Here is a 21,039-nt window from a genome sequence, read left to right on the forward strand (position 1 = left end):
GGAGCAGGTGTCCAGTATTAACCCACATAGTCCACTGATGTGTGTCATGTGACTTAGTTCCCAAGCACCACTTTGACCATTAATCCCAAAGGTAAATTAACACAGTGAAATTCCTGCCTGGGTAAGTCTTATTGTTTAATGTGATCCTAAGGTCAGTGAGTAAATAAATTTTCCATGCAAAATATTTTGTGATGAGAAGATATTCAACAAATATCTGTTAATGACTCAGTCCCAAGTGAAAGGTGCAATCTACAAATGCTGTAAGATTTGACAGGTTGTAGGAAATACCATGACCTGGCTGCTCAGGAAAAGTTTCTCAAAGGACATGAGAACTGAGTCTAAAAGCTTAGGAACAGATGCAAAGTATGGTCCTGCCAAGTGTTTGATCTGATTTTTTCAGCTGGAGTAGCACAGTCTTTCAAAGGCAATGTGATTAGGAGGATTGTGGCCAGCTATGACTTTGTATCATGCTTTGTGAATATGTGCCAGTTTCCTAGACATCTGAATATGGGAGAGTCCCTGCTATAGGGAGTAACATAAACACAAGATCACGATGGCCTAAGTGAATTATTAGATTGCAAACATAGTTTGGGCCCAACTTGCAGAGTGCCATGAATATTGAACACATTCTGTAGACAATATTGGATGAGATTGGATATTCTCCAGTATTGGAGCTTTACATCCACATTTTACAACTCAGTAATCTTGGGCCAATTGTATGACTAGCATTAACCATAATAAATGCTGTAAGCAGCTTACGGTTCTTTCAATGTGATGTCAAGAATCTGGACCTTTGGAAGTGCATTTCTGACTGCTTTCTTTCACAGCTTCTATTTAGACAACTGAATGAGGATCGCTTATATAAAGTAGGTTTAAAAAAATCTTAAAGGAATGTTAAAATAGTTAGAAAATAAAACTACAGATGCCAATAGGAACAATCTCAGGGGTGTTTATTATAGAAATAAAGTTGTTTGAAGACAGTAATTCATGCAATATTTTGCTGGCTAGAGGAAGAGTTGTCATGCAGTAAAATTACTGATGTAATTATTCAAAAGGGTAGGACAGTTCTTTGACACTATAGGGCTGGTAATATCCAATGATTAATAATTATAACTTGTGCATACATGTGTATTGAGAAAAACTTGAAATATTTACTAAATTGTTACACTGAAGATCAATATGCAGGAGTTGTCCTAAGTTCTTTGACTTTATACAGCAAACCTTTCATGCTTCTTTATCTGTGGCTCAAAAATACTTGACTACAATTTTTATTGTTGATATAACTTCTGGTAGAAATAAACTCTAGTTTGGTCTTATATTTTAATTGATAGAATTATTAAAGGTAGCTGTATAAAAGTAGAAAACCTATTGCAAAGTTGAACATATGATAAATTTTAGCAGAATAGAGAATCTTGATCATTTAAAAATATTAAGACTAGAGAAGAGTTTCCATTGTGGCTCAGTAGTAACAAATCTGACTAGTATTCATGAAGATACAGGTTTGATTCCTGGCCCCACTCACTGGGTGAAGGATCCAGCATTGCTGTGAGCTACAATGTAGGTCACAGATGCAACTTGGATCTGATGCTGCTGTGAGCTGTGATGTAGGCCGGCAGCTGCAGCTCTGATTCGACCCCTAGCCTGGGAACTTCCTTATACTGTGGGTGAAGCCCTGAAAAGACAAAACAAACAAACAAACAAAAAAGATTAGAGATATAAACTTGTTTGAAATATGTAAAGATGGATATAGAAATAAATATAAATTTGTGTCGATAAATATAATTATGCACCTATTTCACAGCTAAGAGTACTTTGAAACAATGACACACCAATAGCAATGAGCAGGCCCAGCACTGAGATCCTACTTTTCAAATATGATTCTCCACTAAAAGAGGAACCAGTGATCCTTTGGCAAATGGCTGATCTTAGGATTGGAGCAACAACAATGCAAGATGAGCCCGGAACATATTCTTATGAGAGTAAAAATGTACACAAAGTGTCATGGGATCCTGTCAAAAGGACAAATGAGCCTTTTTGTGAGGACGAGCACTGGCCATACCAGGGACAGCTGAAGCATCTAAATGAGTCATAGCAGTAACTATGATTTTAACTCATTTAATATAACAAAAACTCTGTAAGTTTACCCTGATGGATGGATGGACTGATAGGAAAAAGGAAGAAAAGAGAACATTCTTTCTTATTGAAGGAAGCCAACTAATAAATTAGAAGAAATGGTGGAATTAGAAATTGCCATTTGGCAACCACCATAGTAATAATTAATTTGAACAAGATTCATCAAGAGATATAAAAATAGTAGAAAATTTTAGGAGGAACAGGATACTTAAATAGTCTCAGATTATCTCCCCATAGGCACTTATTAATTTCAATCAGAAAAATAATAACTTTATAGAGGAGATACCTGGAAGTCATCACCTTAACCAAGTGATCAAAGATGAAAGCACAAGTAAAAGGACACGCTGACATCATGTGTTCCTGACATGATGTTTACATGTAAACACAAAATAAAAGCTCAGTAGTAGCTGCAGCAATTGTTTAAAATATTTATACCAACAAAATATTTGGGTGGGGATTTGATTTTGCTTCTTGGTCTTAAGTAAACTCCGATTATGTTCTGATGTTTTTTAGCTTATTTTTATTATGACTATCAATTTTCTCAGATATTTTATTCAGTTATTGTCACATAAAGTTTAGAATTCATATGTCCTCTAAACTATTTTCTCAAGGACAGCTCTCAAACATGACAAGTTGCATATGTAGTCAGTTATTAGTTTTTAAAAAAACAACAAATCTCTCCTAATAGATGAGTATTTCCTAAATGTTCATCTTGCTTTTTAAAAAATTAGGCAATCAGACAAAAATCTAGCAATCATATTCCCTTTTTTGCTTCTCTTCTAATAGGCAACAGCAGATTTCAGGGCTCTACTGTAGTAGCTACATTTAGTTAGGTAACTGGATATTCTTTTTATCATTATATGACAAGATCTCTTTTCTCCATTTTATGTAAGTGAAATATATCCAATAATGAAAGAAACCTCTTTTATTTCATTTACCAACCCACAAAATGTACTTAACTGGTGGAATATATGCAAATATTCCTTATTCTATGAAAGTATCAGAACCAACACTACTGCCTTAGTACAGGATTGTGATAAGCGCAGGTAGGGGCTATTTTATTTTAAAGTTCTTCAAACTGCACCTAATTGCCTACAGGTTGCACAGAGTAAATCATTTTGATAGCAATGTTGGCTTCTGCTGAATTTTTAAGCAGATTCAGGTCCCACTATAGTCAATGTAAAGAGAAACCTACCTCGTGCAAACAAATGAAGGCTGGAGTTGTGGATAAGTCAACAAACCGCTCATCTTGGATGTTAATTGTGGGCGCCACGGCGTAAATGGGGTCTCCTTGAACTTTCTCTTTCTCCTCTTCCTCTTCTTGTTCTGTGTCTGTGGTACTGTCTCCCATTTCTCACAATTCTAAAGTAAAACATTCCATATTCAGCTCTTTAGGGATGGCTTCCCTTAGAAGGTAAAATTAATGGAAAATAATCAAAGCAACTAGAGCAAGCTAGTCAATAAAATTAAAGGTCGGGAAACTTAGCTATAATCACATCCTTATAAATTTGTTGTAAGGATGCTCCCCACTGATACACTCAAATCAATACTTCTAATTTTAAAAAGTAGGCTATTGTTGCATCAATTGGAAAAAAATTATATAAGTAGAATAGGAACTCCATGAGGGCAGAAACCTCATTTTGTTGATGGATTATTTGTACGAGGTTTTCAATTACTATGCATTGACTGGTTTAGTATATATAAACTTCATCCTTGAAACATAACATGAAGTTAATTCAAATTATTTTTGGAAAAATAAAAACCAACACATGGTGGTGCCCCATACTGCTTTAGGCACGCATCTTAGCACTAGGTCACCGGACTGATTGCTCAAAATCCACATTTGCTGCTATGGCCAGAGCTCAGGCCTATGCTTGTGTGCACTGCTGCCTGGCCTGCCTCTGCTGCTCACGTGCATGCTCAGTTGTTCCATCAGACTTCACTTACAAAAGGCAAGCTCAAAAATAAAATGATTAAGGGTTTCAAGATGGTGACCCCAGATTAGGAAACCAAGCATGGGGCCCTTCTGACAGCAGGTCCTTGTATGACTGTATAGGTCACACACCTATGAAGCCAACCCTGTGTACTGTCCATTGATTTGCTCATGCAGTTAAGTGGAACAGGACTGGTTTCTTTCTTTTTTCTTTTTGGGTCTTTTCAGGGCCACACCAATGGCTGATGGAGGTTCCCAGGCTAGGGGTCAAATTGGAGCTATAGCTGCTGGCCTATGCCACAGCCACAGCAATGCAGGATTCGAGCTGTGTCTGCAACCTACACCACAGTTCACCACAACACCAGATCTTTAACCTACCGAGAGAGGCCAGGGATTGAACCTGCATCCTCGTGGATGCTAGTCAGATTTGTTTCTGCTGAGCCATGATGGGAACTCCGGGGAGCAGTTTCTTAAAGGACGCCTGTCTTGGTTGGTAAGGTCTCTGGCTCATTTTGGTGGCACTGGGATGGCCGCCCTTCCAAGAGAGAGATGATACGGGGCCTCCGCTGCATAAGAGAATGCCAGTCTAAATGGTCTTTTGATCTCTGACATGTGCAAATCTGCACTCAACAGAAGAGCATACCTGCATTCATCTCTTGCCAGAGAAGATAACTCCAACTGCTATAATTTTAAGATCTGAATCTTCCATTGAACATATATGTACATGTCTATTTTATCACGTTAACTGCCCCTTGATGATAGAGATCCCCATCCTTTTAATACAGAAAGTATGTTGTGCAGTATGAATCCAGAAGGCACTGTAGGTTCTGCTTCCTCAATTTCTTAGTCCAGTGGCCACAGGCATGTCATTTAATCACTAATTCTCTTTCTTCCTCTCTAACATGGGAGTGACTGTTTTAACTCATTTTTCTGTTTCAACTCATTTTTGTTTCATAAAGAATATATGAGAGATTCTCATACTAAGTGAAGTCAGAAAGAGAAAGGCAAATACCATGTGACATCACTTATATGTGGAATCTAAAATATGGCACAGATGAGCCTGGCTACAGAACAGAAACAGACTCACAGACAGAGAACAGGCTTGTGATTGCCAAGGGGGAGGGAGTGGGGAGGGGGAGGGAGTGGATAAGCAATGAGGTCCCACAGAACAGCACAGGGAACTATATCCAGTCTCTTGGGATAAAACATGGTGGAAGATAATACGAGAAAAAGAATGCGTATACAAACATATAGACACATGGCTGGGTAACTTTGCTGTACAGCAGAAATGGATAGAACATTGTAAATCAACTATAGCACATTTTTTAAAAAAAATTAAAAAAAAGAGTATATGCAGATTAGATGTGATAATGGCTCTGGACTCCCAGCTTCCTCTCTGCTATCCCCAGTTTTCTGCCGCAGCCACACATGGACTTGTCTTCTTCCTCCTGCTACAGAAACACTTCATAAGTTCTGGCATGTGCTACTTATGAGGCACCAATGTCTGGTTCTATTTCTTTATGTGACATTAATAGTCGTGGATATTGTTTGGCCCTCCCTCCTTTAACACAATGTTTTTAATGCCACAAAGCAGTTTTAAAAGAAAACCTATTGTTATTGAGGCATCACAACACTACATTTGGCAAGTAATCACAGTTTACTGTTTACATCTTCAAGGAGCTGGAAATGGTTTGGTGATACATCTAGAGTTGTTTGTGTTAATAAGCTAAAATGTGTATGTTCAGTCATTCCATGGATGAAAAATATGAATGGCTCTACCAGGAAAATATTTCCTTTTGAACATTAGACCATAAATGTTATTTTAGCATTTTCTTTAAGAAATATTTCAAATATACTGGAGTTCCCATTGCAGCTCACTGGGTTAAGAACCCGACATAGTATCCGTGAGGATGTGGGTTTGATCCCTGGCTTTTCTCAGTGTGTTGAGGATCCAGCATTGCTGCAAGCTATGGCGTAGGTTGCAGATGAGGCTCGGATCTGGTGTTGCTGTGACCAGGGCATGGGCTGGCAGCTTCAGCTCCAATTCAACCTCTAGCCTGGGAACTTTCATGTGCTGCAGGTGTGGTCCTTAAAAAAAAAAAATGCTAATAACTGAAATAGGTGTTGTGAAAGCATGGAGGCAGACACTGGGTTACCAGGCACTGCACATTCCCCGCAGGCACCATCCTCAGGGAAAGTTCTGCTGTGAAGCAGCCCTGATTGGAAGGTTGGATGCTGAGAACCTGAGCCAAGCAGTCCTAGGCTATGCTGTGGAGAGAGGACATGGTTATATGAGGCTTTCTAGAAGGGAGAGGACAGATATTGAGCTTTGACACAAAGGAAAAGGCAGTGAAGGAGATAAGTAAAGCTTGAGTCCCATTCCAGAAGAACACTGAACTCTTTTGTTCACACTTCATCTCAGGGCTAAAACATAGAGCCAAAATAGGAAGCTTCCCAAAGAATAATTAAGCAATAAACATTGCAGGGTATGCCTTGTTTTGTAAGACACACCACTACTTCTTCTTCCCTAAAGCTAAAAAGGTGATCAGCACTTTGTTTTGATCTTGAACTCTTAAGGAAAACATTCCTGTCAGTTTTAAGAAGCGCATGCAACAAACCAAATACCCCATACATAGAGAACATGGAGAATGGGGCAGGATACATAAATGATATCACTCTTTGAAGGTAAAATGACAAGACTTGCTTCAAGAAAGAGGTAGCAGGAAGCCACCACGCTGTCTTTCGATATTACTTGTCACTGAATGAGCAAATGTGTGCTTATTTGAGAGTAGCTGGGTATAATATAAAGTCAAACAAGGGATTTCTCTCCCAGCCCTACATAGAGTGTGGACATTTGCTTTCATAATTTAGCTCTTCTGACTCCCCTGGAAACATGATTACATCCTCTTTTCCCCAGAACCCACTGGTATAAAATATTAGTTATAGGACTGTTTCTATGGTAACTCAGAGGGAACAGCTTGGAGGAGGGGGAGTCTGTGACATCTAATTTTTTGTTTGTCTCCGTTTCCTATATTAAAAGACATGGAAATGTCAACATGAGGTTACAAAAACAGCAGTATATTTAAAGTTGTATGGCAAGTGCCTCTTGGTCCTGTCAGTGTATCTCTGTGATTATATGTATATTTTCCTTTGGAGATAACATTAAAAGCCTACACTGAAGGCTTTTCTTTCTGAGAGGCCTCCGGTCCACAATATAACAGTCTTAGAATATTGGGCAGCTAACCCGATATGCAGCCTGCACTTGATTCCGATCCACTTAATTCAACCACATCATCATCATAAGACACTTTTTCGCATTTATTATGCTATTACTTATGTTTATTGTGCGTTGAATTTATTCATGTCTAGATATTTTATTCTCTGTACAGTTGTATAATACCCATTATTACTACACGAAGACAAGATCAGACTTGAAATATTTTTTTAAAGATATGGATACAGATTTTAGGTCATGTTTTTATTTATTTATTTTCTTTTTAGGACTGCATCTGCAGCATATGGAAGTTCCCCGGCTAAGGAGCCTCAGCTGCCAGCTACACCGCAGCTCACCGCAACCAAGGACCCTTAACCCACTGAGCAAGGCCAGGGGTGGAACTCCTGTCCTCATGGATACTAGTCAGGTTTATAACCCACTGAGACACCATGGGAACTCTTTAGGTCATGTTTTAAAAGGCGGTAGAAAAGCTTTGTCATTCAAAGGCCCAGCAGTTCAGACCGCAACTTCTTTCTGTTCCTGAAAAAAAGAAAGAAAAGGAAAAAAACCCTCTCAAAAAAGAATCCTGCCCAAAACCCCCAACTCTGGCACGGGAAAAATTAAAACCACTGCAATCAGTATGTACGGATAAAATCTGTCTCATAATCAAAGTGTTAAAGTAACAATGTGGCTTGGACCACCTATAATGAAAGACATGCACACACATAAAAGGAATCAAAACTCTTGAGAGGAAGCTCCAAGTGCCTATCTCATCTTTAAAGTAAATGTTTACAGTACTAGGTAGTAAAGTCTTAAATTATGTGCACATGTAACCAATGAGGAACCAGTTTATTGCCCATGATCACAGAGAAACCAAGACTCTCACAAGAGGAGCGCCCTTCTCTAGGATGGAAAGATGCTGAGAGGGCTCTAGCCCTACTCCCAACTCATTTCATTGTTCTTTTGCCTCCTTTTGCATAACTCCCACCCCACGCACATATCCGAGAAAAGTTACTTATTCTTTCTTCAAAGCTACATTTTACCCCCCTCGTTCTTATTACTCATTTCAGAGTGGGTGTAACAGACAGGGTTGTGGTGGGTGAGCATCATCCAAGTGGAAGAACTACCATGGAAACAGACTTGATTTTTGTCTCTAACATATCCTTCTGGCCACCCTCATCAACGTGCAGATGTACCTGCTTGGTGTTCACTCACCTGTGCACCTAATAAGAAAATTCATATGGTCCTTCATGATTTCAGCAAAGCTTTCCTCACATTGTTTCACTTAATCCTTAGAACAACCATGTTCCATAAGAATTATCTCCAGTGCTTGCTTTAGCAGCACACATACTAAAATTGGAACAACACAAAGAAGACTAGCAATGGCCCCGGTGCAAGGATGACACACAAATTCATGAAGTGTTCCATAGTTTTGCATCTGGGGTGGGGCTTAGAGGGAGAAAGAAGGAGTCAAATGTTCTGAGTGCACATGTGCACGCGTGCGCACGCGCACGCACACACACACACAGAGAATTATTACCTCTATTACATAGGCGATGGAATTGAAAATTGGAGAATATAAACGGTGTGCTCAAGCTCACACAGCAATAGATGGCAGTACTTATGCAAACCTGTGTTCACTGGCTCCAAATCCCTTACCCTTTTCCATAATATTCTATACAGGTCATTTGCCATGGCCTTTACAAAGCCCTTTCTTCTAGGAGTCCACTAGTGGAAAACAGGATTAAGAATATAGGCAGGCTATTGGAACACAACTTCTGTCCCTGCAAAGGTATAAGGCTAGGACCCCTTCAGCAAAGCGCAGGCCAGCACAGTGTAAATCAGTTTAAAACAAATTAATTCTAGTAGTGATTATTAGGCAGCCCATGGGCTACTGAACAATGGGCTATAGAATTTGTTGTTATAGTTACGAACCAAAGGAACGCCTTCACATACACAAAGTATGACAAGAAATGCTGAGCTTAGGTCTGTAATAATTTACAGTCATTCTGCAAGTCCAATCAGGCTTCAAAAATTCAGAGTGCCTGAGAGGTCCTCTTGGTTTCCCTAGCAGTTTCTAAATAATTTTATAGCAAGCAGAGACTGAGTTCCAAAGCCAGTGGGAGGTGTGGAATGCCCAAGTGTCTCTGAAGCTGACAGTCTTCCAGAAGGTCCATTAAACAGAGATTCTCCATGTTTGCTTGGAATCTAGAATCCTGACATTACAGGCCATTCCTCATTCTTGCTACAAAAATGTGCATGTTTTTTCAAATTCCATTATCTTTGCTGGAATTTTTTAAAAACGATAACAGAAAGCACATTCATAACATTACGACACTAGTCTATCCTATTTAATTAAGTCATTGCCTTGCAAACCTCCTCTTTCATTTATACCTTTTCTCTTCCCCATACCATAGTCAATAGGAACTGTGGGTCTACACAGGTCTGTTTTCTTAGCAAAGATCTTCATGAAATATGGCCTATCACTGCCTCCCATCTGCAACATCCCAGGATTTTCCCTTCTTCCTTCTCTTTCTCCCCCTCCTCCTGTTATTTCATCTAAGACTGGGATGAGTGGCTTTAACTTTGTCTACCAGGATGACAGCATGCATTAATGGAAACGACTAACTTGGAAATTCCTCAGATTAGGCTTGAATCACATCCCTCCTCTTCCTATGTAAACTTGGGCAAGATGTTCAGCCTCTAAGTTAAGTTTCCTTAACTTCGAGATGATTTAAGAGTTGTTATGAAGATTAAATGGTACAACACATGTGAAGTCTTGACCCAGACCAGCATGGAGTTCTCAGTAAATGGTAGCTTTCTCACCTCACTGCCTGGTTCTTTTACTTTTGTGAATAATATACCTTAAATTATTTTTATAGGGAACAAATAAACAGAGGTTAGCTTGAGGCTGGACAAATTATTTCAGGAATCTATTGTCTAGAAAAAGTGATCTGGGTCCTCTTTAGCATGATTTTGTGCCAAAGCTCTCCTTAGGATTTTGTGTGAGGGTCCTGGTTGACCTCATCTTCAAATCCCACTGTGAGATGGTTAAGTCTAGGATAAGAAAGACTATATAGGATACTGGGTATTGGAGAGGGAGAGAGGGAACAACTAAAATTTTTATAAGTCCTGAAAAGAATACGTATCAACTCTGAGTCAGGGAAGAACCAGCTTTAGACAATAAGTAAAGCAGGCAAATTTCCTTCTCCCTTGTCTAGAAATTTCACGGCCTCGTATGATTGCATGAGTATTTCCTGTTCTCAGGCTTCCTCTGGCCCTAGGCATAGCCCTACTTTTGTCTTCCTCTCCCCTGGCAGGGTCTCTTACTCAATTTCTTTCCTTCCTCTAAAAGCAAAGGTTCTTTATATTACTTATAGGGTTAGACAAATATTTAGCAAGCCAGCTGTCCTTCTTTACATTGGAAGAGGAAATTTAAAATAAAAATAAACAAAAACCCCTCTTTCTTAGATGGGGAACTAGGAGAGGTGGTGAGGAAACAAGTTGCCATGGGCCCCTGAGGCAGCCTGTCCACCCAGGACCAGGCTCAGGAAATGCAACAGTGCAACTTGGACATTCAAGGACCTCAAAGGGAAAATGTTCCTCCTTCTCTACGTGGGATCTGGGAGAAGTAGCAAGGTTCCAGGGCCATCATAAACTCTGCGCTTTCATATGATAAAACAGAGAAAACGAGGCAGAAAAGGCCCAAGAGAGGCCACAGAATGGAGTAGAAGAGGTGTTGAGGATGACTGGAGTGCTGTGCCTCAAGAGCCCTTGGTGTTATGATGAAAAGACATGGCTTCAGAAAGCTTTGTGGACCATACCATTGAGAACCAAATGGGGATGCAGAATTCTCAGATGATGCAGGCATGGAGCCCATATCTTAGACCCAGGCAGATGTTTATCTCAGGAAGAGTCAGTGTGGTCAGACATCCACCATGGACAGACAGCCATTCTGAAGCCATGATGCTATCTTGTAACCCTGAACTTGAGTCTCATGCCCAGGAGAGGAAAAGAGAAACATAATTTTTATTTAAAAAAAATTAGCTTTATTGAGGTATAATTTATGTTCAATAAAACTCACAATTTTAGGAGTACAATTTGATGAGTTTTTACAAACATTGACAGAAGTGTAATCACTGGCAGATTCTCACAGCTCTGAAAAGTTCCTTTGTGCCCTTTATAGTCAGTGCCCCTTCTGTCCCCATTTCCTCCATCCCAGCCACCGCTTTGCTTTTTCTAGAATTTCATTAACTAGAATTATGTATGTTTCTGGCTTCTATCACTTACCATAAGGTTTCTGAGGTTCATCTACATTGCTGTGGATATCAGTATTTCATTTCTTTTATTGCTGAGTGCTATTCCATTACACAAAGATACCACCATTTATTTGCCATTCTCCAGTTGAGAGATATTTAATTTCTTATTTTGGGGCTATAATGAATAAAATTGCTGTGAACATTTGAATATAAGACTTCATAGGAATAAATATTTTCATTTCTCTTGGATAAATACTGTGGAATTGCAGGGTCATATGGTAAATTATGTTTAATTCTATAAGCAACTTAAATTGTCTTCCAAAGTGGCTGTACCATTTTATATTCCAGTCAGCAAGGTATAAGAGTTCCCACTGCTCCACGTCCTTGTTAACATTTGATATTGTCAGTATTTTTAGTTTTAGCCATTTTGATGGGTTTGTAGTGGTATCTAATTTTAATTTTTGTGGTTTTAATTTGCATTTCCATAATGACTTATTTTGTTAGGTATTTTTTTATAAGCTTATTTGCCATTTACATATCTTCTTAGTTTAAGAGTATATTCTTTTTTGTGCTCATCAAAAAATCAGGTTTTCTTATCACTGTTGTAAGAGTACTTTGTGTGTTACAGCTACAAGTCCTTTATCAATATATTTCATATATATTTTCCCTCGATCTCTCTTCATTCTGAAGAGAAAAACTTCTGAATTTTGAGGAAATTCAATTTATCATTTTTTATGGTTTATGCTTTTTGTATCTTAAGAAAACTTTGCCAAAATCAAGCTTAAAATATTCCCCTCTATGTTTTCTTTCAGAATGTTTATAATTTTAGCTCTTCTATTTGAATTTTTTATCTATTTTAAATTTTGTTGTATGATTTGAAGTAATAAGTGTTGGGTTTTTTTGGGGGGAAATGGAGAGAATTTGTTGGAAAGAGCATCCTCTTCCCATTTTAGTATTATAATTATAGTAGCACTTTTTTCAAAAATTAACTAGCCAAATATGTATAGGTCTATTTTTATATTCTCTATTCTGCCCCATTGATTTAAGTGTCTGTTCTTATAGCCATACAATATTGTATTGACTATTGTACTTTATGGTAAGTCTTAAAATGAAGTAGTGTAAGTCCTCAAACTTAGATCTTTTTAAAAAATTATGGCTATGCTAGGTACTTTACATTTCCATATACGTTTTAGAAGGAGCTTGTCAATTTCTATTTTTTAAAAACCCTGCTAGAATTTTGACTGGGCAATGGATTGATACATCAATGTGGAGTGATATGCAAAGTTAACATTGAGTTCTTATTTTCCTTGAATATGGTATTTCTCTCCACCTAGTTAGAAAGTCTTCAATTTCTCTCAGCAATGTCTTAACGGATTTCAGAAAATCAGTCTTGCTTATATTTCATTAAATTTATCCCTAAATAGTTCACATGTTGTATGTTATTGTGTGTAAATGGTACTGTTTAAAAATTTCAAATTCCAAATGCCATTTTAGTCCTTAGAAATAGAATCGATTTTTGTTATTGACCTTGTACCTTGCAACCTTGTCAACTTTTTAATTAATTCAGTTAGCTTTTTATAATATTCCTTAGAATTTTCTACTTAGATGATCATGGTATCTGCAAATGAAGACAACTCTACTTCTTTCTGTCCAGTGTAGATTCTTTTTATTTCCTTAGCATTGGATAGGACCTCCAGAACAATAAATTGGTGAGAGGGAACAACTTTGCCCTGTTTCAGATCCTAAGGGGAAAAAGCATTCAGTCTTCTATGGTTAAGTATGGCATCAAATGTTAAGTTTTTCATAGGTAGAGGAAATTCTGTCTCTTCCAAGTTTGTGGAGTTTTTAAAATCAGGAATGGGTATTAAATTTTGCCAAATTTTTGGATTTTTTTAATCCAGTAAAATGATCATATTTTCCAAGTGATAGGAACAACTTTAATATCTTCATGTAAAAAAAATGTACCTCAACTGACACCCTGCATAATTTATAAAAACTGACTTGAAAAAGGGCATAGGCCTAAATATAAAACCTAAAAGTAAAAAACTTCTAGAAGAAAATCTTTGCAAACTTACTTTGGGAAAAAATATATATATATTTTTAAGATAGGACACAAAACCACAAATCATAAAAGAAAAAAACTGGAATTTTTTTTTGGTCTTTTTAGGACTGTACCCATGGCATATGGAAATTCCCAGGCTAGGGGTCGAATCAGAGCTGTAGCTGCTGACCTACACCACAGCCACAGCAATGCCAGATCCAAGTGTCTGTGACCTACACCACAGCTCACAGCAATGGTGATGCCAGATTCTCAACCCACTAAGCGAGGCCAGGGATCAAACCTGTGTCCTCATGGATACCAGTCAGGTTCATTACCACTGAGCCATGACAGGAGCTCCTGGACTTTTCCGAATTAAAAAAAAAAAATGTGCTCTTCAGAGGAAAGTATATTAGGAAAATATATGCAAGAGACATAGGTAGGAAGAAAATGTGTGCAAATAATTTATCTGACAAAACATGTATCAAGAATATATAAAGAAATCTCAAAACCTAATAGGAAATCAAACAACCAGGAGTTCCTTTGCGATGCAGTGGGTTAAAGATTGGGTGTTGTCATTGCAGTGGCTTGGGTTACTGCTGTGGTAAGAGTTTGATCCGTAGCTTGGCAGTTTCCATATGCTGCGGGCATGGCCAAAAAGAAAAATAAAAAATAAAGAACTAAAGAAATTAAAAAGACCAATTAAAAAATGGGCAAAATATTTGAACAGATATTTCACCCAAGAAGACATACAAATATCAAATAAGAATGAAAATATGTTCACTCCATGGAAAGGCAAATCAAAATCACAATGAGATGCAACTAAACACCTATTAGAGTGTTTTATTTTTCTTTTTATGGCCATACCTATAGCACATGGAAGTTTCAGGGGTAGGGGTCGAATCAGAGCTGCTGCTGCTGGCCTATGCCACAGCCACAGCAACACAGGATCTGAGCCACATCTGCAACCTATGCCACAGCTTGTGGCAACACTGGATCCTTAACAACTCATTGTGTGAGGCCAGGGATCAAACCCACCAAGTGTGAAAACATGGAGTAACTGGAACTCTTGCATATTGCTAGTGGGAATGAAAAGTTGTATAGCTCCTTTGGAAAACAATTTATATATTTCTTAAGAAGTTAAACATGCATTTACCAAATAAACCAGCCATCCCTCACTCGCATGTATTTATTCAAGGGAAATGAAGAACATATATCCATTCAAAAACTGTACACGAATGTTTATATTGGCTTTATTCATATTAACCCAAAACTGGAAACAAACCAAATAGCAACCTATGGATCTATAAACAAACTGTGGTACATTCATACAGTGGAATTAAACTCAAAAATAAAAAGGAATAAACTACTGATACATATAACAGGGAGGAATCTCAAATACATTATATGAAGTTAAATGGCTATGTAATATATGATTCCATTTAGTCATTATATGAATTTCTGGAAAAGGCAAAAAGTATAGGGGCAGATACTGGATCACTGATTGCCAGGCCCTGAATGTTGAGGGACAAATATTGATTTCAAAGGGATATGAAGGAACTTTAGGCAATAATAGAAAAGTTCTGTATCTTGATTGTCATGGTGGTTACATGACTATTATTTGCAAGAATTCATAGAGCTGTATAACTTAAAGGGTGATTTTTTTTCTATGTGTAAATTACACCTCAATAAACTTGACTTTAAAACAAAGCAAACAAAAAGAACTAAACCTACACAGATTGCTAAAACTGTAAACTATTATAAACAAACAAACAAAAATCCAAAAATAACCAAAGAGGAAAAGCAGGTTTTCCACAAAGGAACTAAATTAGACAGAAAACTTCTCATTAGCAAAAACTGTACTTCTTCAAAGTATTGAGAGACAGTAATTATCAACTGAATTGTTATTTATAAAGTAAAAACATTTTCAGACAATGTATAAAGAGATTACTCTGAGACTATTATTGAATATATATAATGGATATACTTTGGTAAAAAAAAAATCTAGAGAGAAATGTAGGCAGAGCTTCCTTGCCTACCCGCCTGCATCTCTCACAAGCATCCTATCCTAACAAATCTATTTCTTGCCTATTAAACAAACAAACAAAAAAAGAAGTCTAGAAGGAAAAGCATCCTATCCTAACAAATCTATTTCTTGCCTATTAAACAAACAAACAAAAAAAGAAGTCTAGAAGGAAAAGAGATGAGCAAATAAATTGGTAGGTATTGCTAAATTTAAATAAGCATTAAATATAGCAACAATAATAATAACAACTACTTATGTGGCTTCAAAAATAAGGTGAAATTAAAATACACAAGGCAATAAATGACATGGAAGGGGGGAAAGACTGATGTTAAATAATTTTATTGTTTGAGAGGAAGATGCAGATATTGATTGATGTTTGCTAAGTCAAGTGAGTATGTGAAAAATTTAAGGATAATGATTAATTAAAAGAAAAGACAATAGCCTTTCAAATTACTATAGTAGAAAAAGGTAAACAAAGAAAAACATTTTAAACTAAAGATATGACTGGAGAAAAAGTAACAGCAACAATGAAAAGAGGCAAAAAAGGCAAGGTTAATAAAAAACACAAGATGGAAAGAAAAAGTATAAGTGTAAAAATAATTACAAAAAAGTAAGTGGATTAAATTGATCTGTTGAGATAGATTCTCAAGTTGGATTTAAAATATCTATCTGGGAGTTCCCGTCGTGGCGCAGTGGTTAACGAATCCGACTAGGAACCATGAGGTTGTGGGTTCGATCCCTGCCCTTGCTCAGTGGGTTAACGATCCGGCCTTGCCGTGAGCTGTGGTGTAGGTTGCAGACGCGGCTCGGATCCCGCGTTGCTGTGGCTCTGGCGTAGGCCGGTGGCTACAGCTCCGATTCGACCCCTAGCCTGGGAACCTCCATATGCCGCGGGAGTGGCCCAAAGAAATAGCAACAATAACAACAACAACAACAAAAAAAAGACCAAAAAAAAAAAAGACAAAAAAATAAAATATCTTAAAAAAAAATAAAAAAATAAATAAATAAAATATCTATCTGTATTCTGTTTGTAAGAGACAAGGCCCAAATATTATGTCACAGGGTTGAAGTAAGATCAAAATATTATTATTAGATAAAAATATGCATCAAGTCAGAAGGCAGTATTAGAGATAATGAAGGTCATTATTTAATGATAAAAAATTTTATAAGGAGGCAATCTTAATCTCGATCCCATACATAACCAACAGCATAGCCTCGAAATATACAAAATGTAAATGGAATTTCTACTCAAAGAATACATTAATGCTACTGCTGTGTAAATGGTTATAACACAATTGCTTCCTTTTAGAAATGGAGCAAAGCATTAGTAAATACAAGAACTCTAGCCTGAAGTAAGCTTTCAAAGTTTTTCTGTTATAATTAAGCTCTGTTTGCAATAAATATTATCTTAGACACACACGCAAATAAATATTGCTCTAATGTATGAGGTGCTCACATCCCCTCACCTTGAAAATCTTCTTTAGACATTTGTAAATTAGGCAACTTCTAAATTGTTTAAAGTAGGGAAAATTTGACCATGTCAAATAACAAACTTCTTCCTGTACATCATCTGCATGGAAACAATATGTAGATTTCAAATGGGCTACCCTACATATTCACTAAATATTTCTTAGTATTGTCAGTTATTAGTTATTATTAAGATTTCATAAGAATAATAGAAGTCATAGATACATTTATTTCAAAAATTTATAATTAAGAAGTTAGCAAATTCCTAGGGTTTCCCCCACTTAAGCTGAATTCCAGAATACTTTCTTTAGGTTACGTTTTTCTGCAAACTCTCTCATGCCCTCTGCTGTCCACTTATTGAATATTCATTATTAAATTAAGTAAAATATTCATAGGCATTTAGATAGTAAGAAATCCTCTACCTATTTCATTACTTGAAATCCTCTACCTATTTAATTACTTGAGTCAGTCTCAGAAAACAAAATATGCTAAGAAAGAAATGCATTTAAGTTTTTTTATTATAAATGTAATACATGTGCAGATGACATGATACTATATACAGAAAACCCTAAGGACTCCACACAAAAACTACTCGGACTGATCAACAAATTCATCAAATTATCAGGATACAAGATTAACAGTCAGAAATCAGTTGCATTTCTGTATACTAACAATGAAGTATTAGAAAAGAAATATAAAAATACAATACCTTTTAAAATCGCACCCCAAAAAATTACATACCTGGGAATAAACCTGACCAAGGAGGTGAAAGACATATATGCTGATAACTACAAAACATTAATCAATGAAATTAAAGAAGATTCAAAGAAATGGAAAGATATTCCATACTCCTGGGTTGGAAGAATTAATATCATAAAAATGGCCATACTACCTAAAGCAATGTACAGATTCAATGCAACCCCTATAAAATTACTCATGACATTTTTCACAGAACTATAACAAACAATCCAAAAATTGATATGGAACCATAAAAGACCCAGAATCGCCAAAAGCAATCCTGAGGAACAAAAACCAAGCAGGAGGCATAACTTTCCCAGACTTCAGGCAATATTACAAAGCCACTGTAATCAAGACAGTGTGGTACTGGTACCAAAACAGACATACAGACCAATAGAACAGAATAGAGAACCCAGAAATAAACTCAGACACCTGTGGTCAATTAATCTTCAACAAAGGAGGCAAGAATATAAAATGGGAAAAAGCTAGTCTTTTCAGCAAGTGGTGCTGGGAAACCTGGACAGCCGCATGTAAATCAGTGAAACTGGAACACACCCTTATACCATGCACAAAAATAAACTCAAAATGGCTTAAAGACTTAAATATAAGACGAGACACTGTCAAACTCGTAAAAGAGAACATAGGCAAAACATTCTCTGACATCAACCTTACGAATGTTTTCTTAGGTCAATCTCCCAAGACAACAGAAATAAAAGCAAAAATAAACCAATAGGACCTAATCAAACTGACAAGCTTTTGTACAGAAAAAGGAAAGCATAAAAAAACCTCCAAAATGACAACCTATGGAAAGGGAGAAAATAGTTTCAAATGATGCGACTGACAAGGGCTTAATTTCTAAAGTGTGCAAACAACTTTTACAACTCAACGGAAAAAAAAACAAACAAACAAACAATTGATAAATGGGCAGAAGACCTGAATAGACATTTCTCCAAAGAAGATATACAGATGGCCAACAGGCACATGAAAAAATGCTCAACATCACTGATTATTAAAGAAATGCAAATCAAAACTACTATGAGGTACCACCTCACACCTGTCAGAATGGCCATCATTAACAAGACAGCAAACAGCAAATGCTGGAGAGGGTATGGAGAAGAGGGTACCCTCCTACATTTTTGGTGGGAATGTAAATTGGTACAACTACTATGGAAAACAGTACGAAGGTACCTCAGAAAACTAAATAGACAACTACCATATGACCCAGCAATCATACTCTTGGGCATATATCCAGACAAAACTTTCCTTGAAAAAGATACATGCACCAGTATGTACACTGCAGCACTATTCATAAAAGCCAAGACATGGAAACAACCTAAATGTCCATTGGCAGATTAATGGATTAAGAAAATGTGATATATATACACAATGGAATACTACTCAGCCATAAAAAAGAACAAAATAATGTCATTTGCAGCAACATGGATGGAACTAGAGACTCATACTAAGTGGAGTAAGTCAGAAAGACAAAGACAAATACCATATTATATCACATAACTGGAATCTAATATACTGCACAAATGAGCCTTTCCACAGAAAAAAAAACTCATGGACTTGGAAAACAGACTTGTGGTTGCTAAGGGTGAAGGGGACAGAGTGGAATGGACTGGGAATCTGGGGTTAATAGGTGCAAACTATTGCATTTGCAGTGGGTAAGCAATGAGATCCTGCTGTTTAGCACAGGGAAATATATCTAGTCATTTATGATGGAACATGATGTAGGATAATGTGAGAAAATGTATATAAATGTGTGTGACTGGGTCACTTTGCTATACAGTAGAAATGGACAGAACACTAAACCAACTATAATGGAAAAAAATAAAAAACATTAAAAAATGTAATACATGTTCATTGTTGAAGAAACAAAAAATGAAATAATTCATCTCATTACTCAGAAATAACTACTGATATCAAGTTATGTATTTCTCCCTATAATTGCTCCTGTGGAATATATTTTTAAATATAATTTTATATTGAAATTACCATTATTATTATTACAGAATTGTGATCATACTATGCACATGATTTGGTATGCTACTCAGGTCATTTAATATTACTATGAGATAATAGCACACAAAATGTATTGGTCTCTGCCCTGGGCTCCTACAAAAGGCTCCTGAAAACCTCATAATTTCCTAAATCATAGGGGTGTCTTTTGTGTGCATGAAGTGCCTTTGGGTGGACTCTTGGATGAGGGCTGGTCACAAGAAAAAATAAGACACAATTAGCAGCTGGGAATCTACATCCCTGTCCTCCAATCTCTTGGGAAGGAAGGAGGACAGAAAATATAGTTAATTGTTGATCATGTCTATATGTTGCAGCTTCCATAAAAATCCCACTGATCTGGAGTTTGGAGAGCTTCCTGGCTGCTGAACACATCAACACCAGAGGGTGACACAGCCACACCAGAGGGTGACACATCCCAACTCCCCAGGGACAGGAGCTCCTGCAGTCCAGACCCTCCCTTGCCTCGTACTCTGCATCTCTTCCATCTGGTAGTTCATCTGTATCCTTTATCAAATCCTTTGGGAAGGTGATAAACTTAAATGTTTTCCTGAGCTCTGTGAGCTCCCCTAGCAAATTAATTGAACCTGGGAAGGTCAGTCGTGGAAATCTCCAATTTGTAGCCAAATTGGATAGAAGTTGTCAGTAATCTGAAGACCTACTAGTGATTGGCATCTGAAGTGGATGGGAGCAGTTTGTTGGAACTGAGCCCTTGATCTGTGGAATCTGACATTAGTATCAAACTTAGTTAAATTCTGGGACATCGAGCTGGTGTCACTTGTTGTGGGGGAAAACCTCCACACATTTGGTGACTGGAAGTGTCAGAAGTGAAGTTACATGAGTAAAGGAGACATATATAGAAAGAAAATTGTGGGGTTTTCCTTATAGTTATGTCAAGGAAGATTTCCCATATCATTGAATAATCTTCAAAATAGAATTTTAAGTTGATGTATAATACTCCAGATGTATACTAATTCATGTAACAACCTCCTATTTTTGGACTTTTAAACTGCTTCAATTCTTTATTGTCATAAGTAACCCTATAAAACAAAATTCCTCGAACTAAGTTTTCATGAATATCCCTAATTTTATGCTTATGTTAAATTCTAAAAAGGACAATTTCCAGGTCATTGATACACATTTATTTAAGGTGCTTTATGCATATTGCTAAACTGAACTCTTTTAATAACTTACACCCTTATCATGTGT

The 21,039-nt window shown here is 37.0% G+C and overlaps 1 protein-coding gene across 1 annotated transcript in view; it reads right to left on the minus strand.

Moving 5' to 3' along the window:
• The window catches only part of CCDC146 (coiled-coil domain containing 146), a 135,460-nt gene that overhangs the window by 112,697 nt on the left and 1,724 nt on the right, over positions 1–21,039 (minus strand). The window contains 1 exon segment of the mRNA XM_021102558.1: positions 3,329–3,495. Coding sequence (XP_020958217.1) covers positions 3,329–3,484 — 156 coding nt within the window. The 5' untranslated portion in view covers positions 3,485–3,495.

This window comes from Sus scrofa, chromosome 9, assembly GCF_000003025.6.
Source record: "Sus scrofa isolate TJ Tabasco breed Duroc chromosome 9, Sscrofa11.1, whole genome shotgun sequence".
Taxonomy (NCBI): domain Eukaryota; kingdom Metazoa; phylum Chordata; class Mammalia; order Artiodactyla; family Suidae; genus Sus; species Sus scrofa.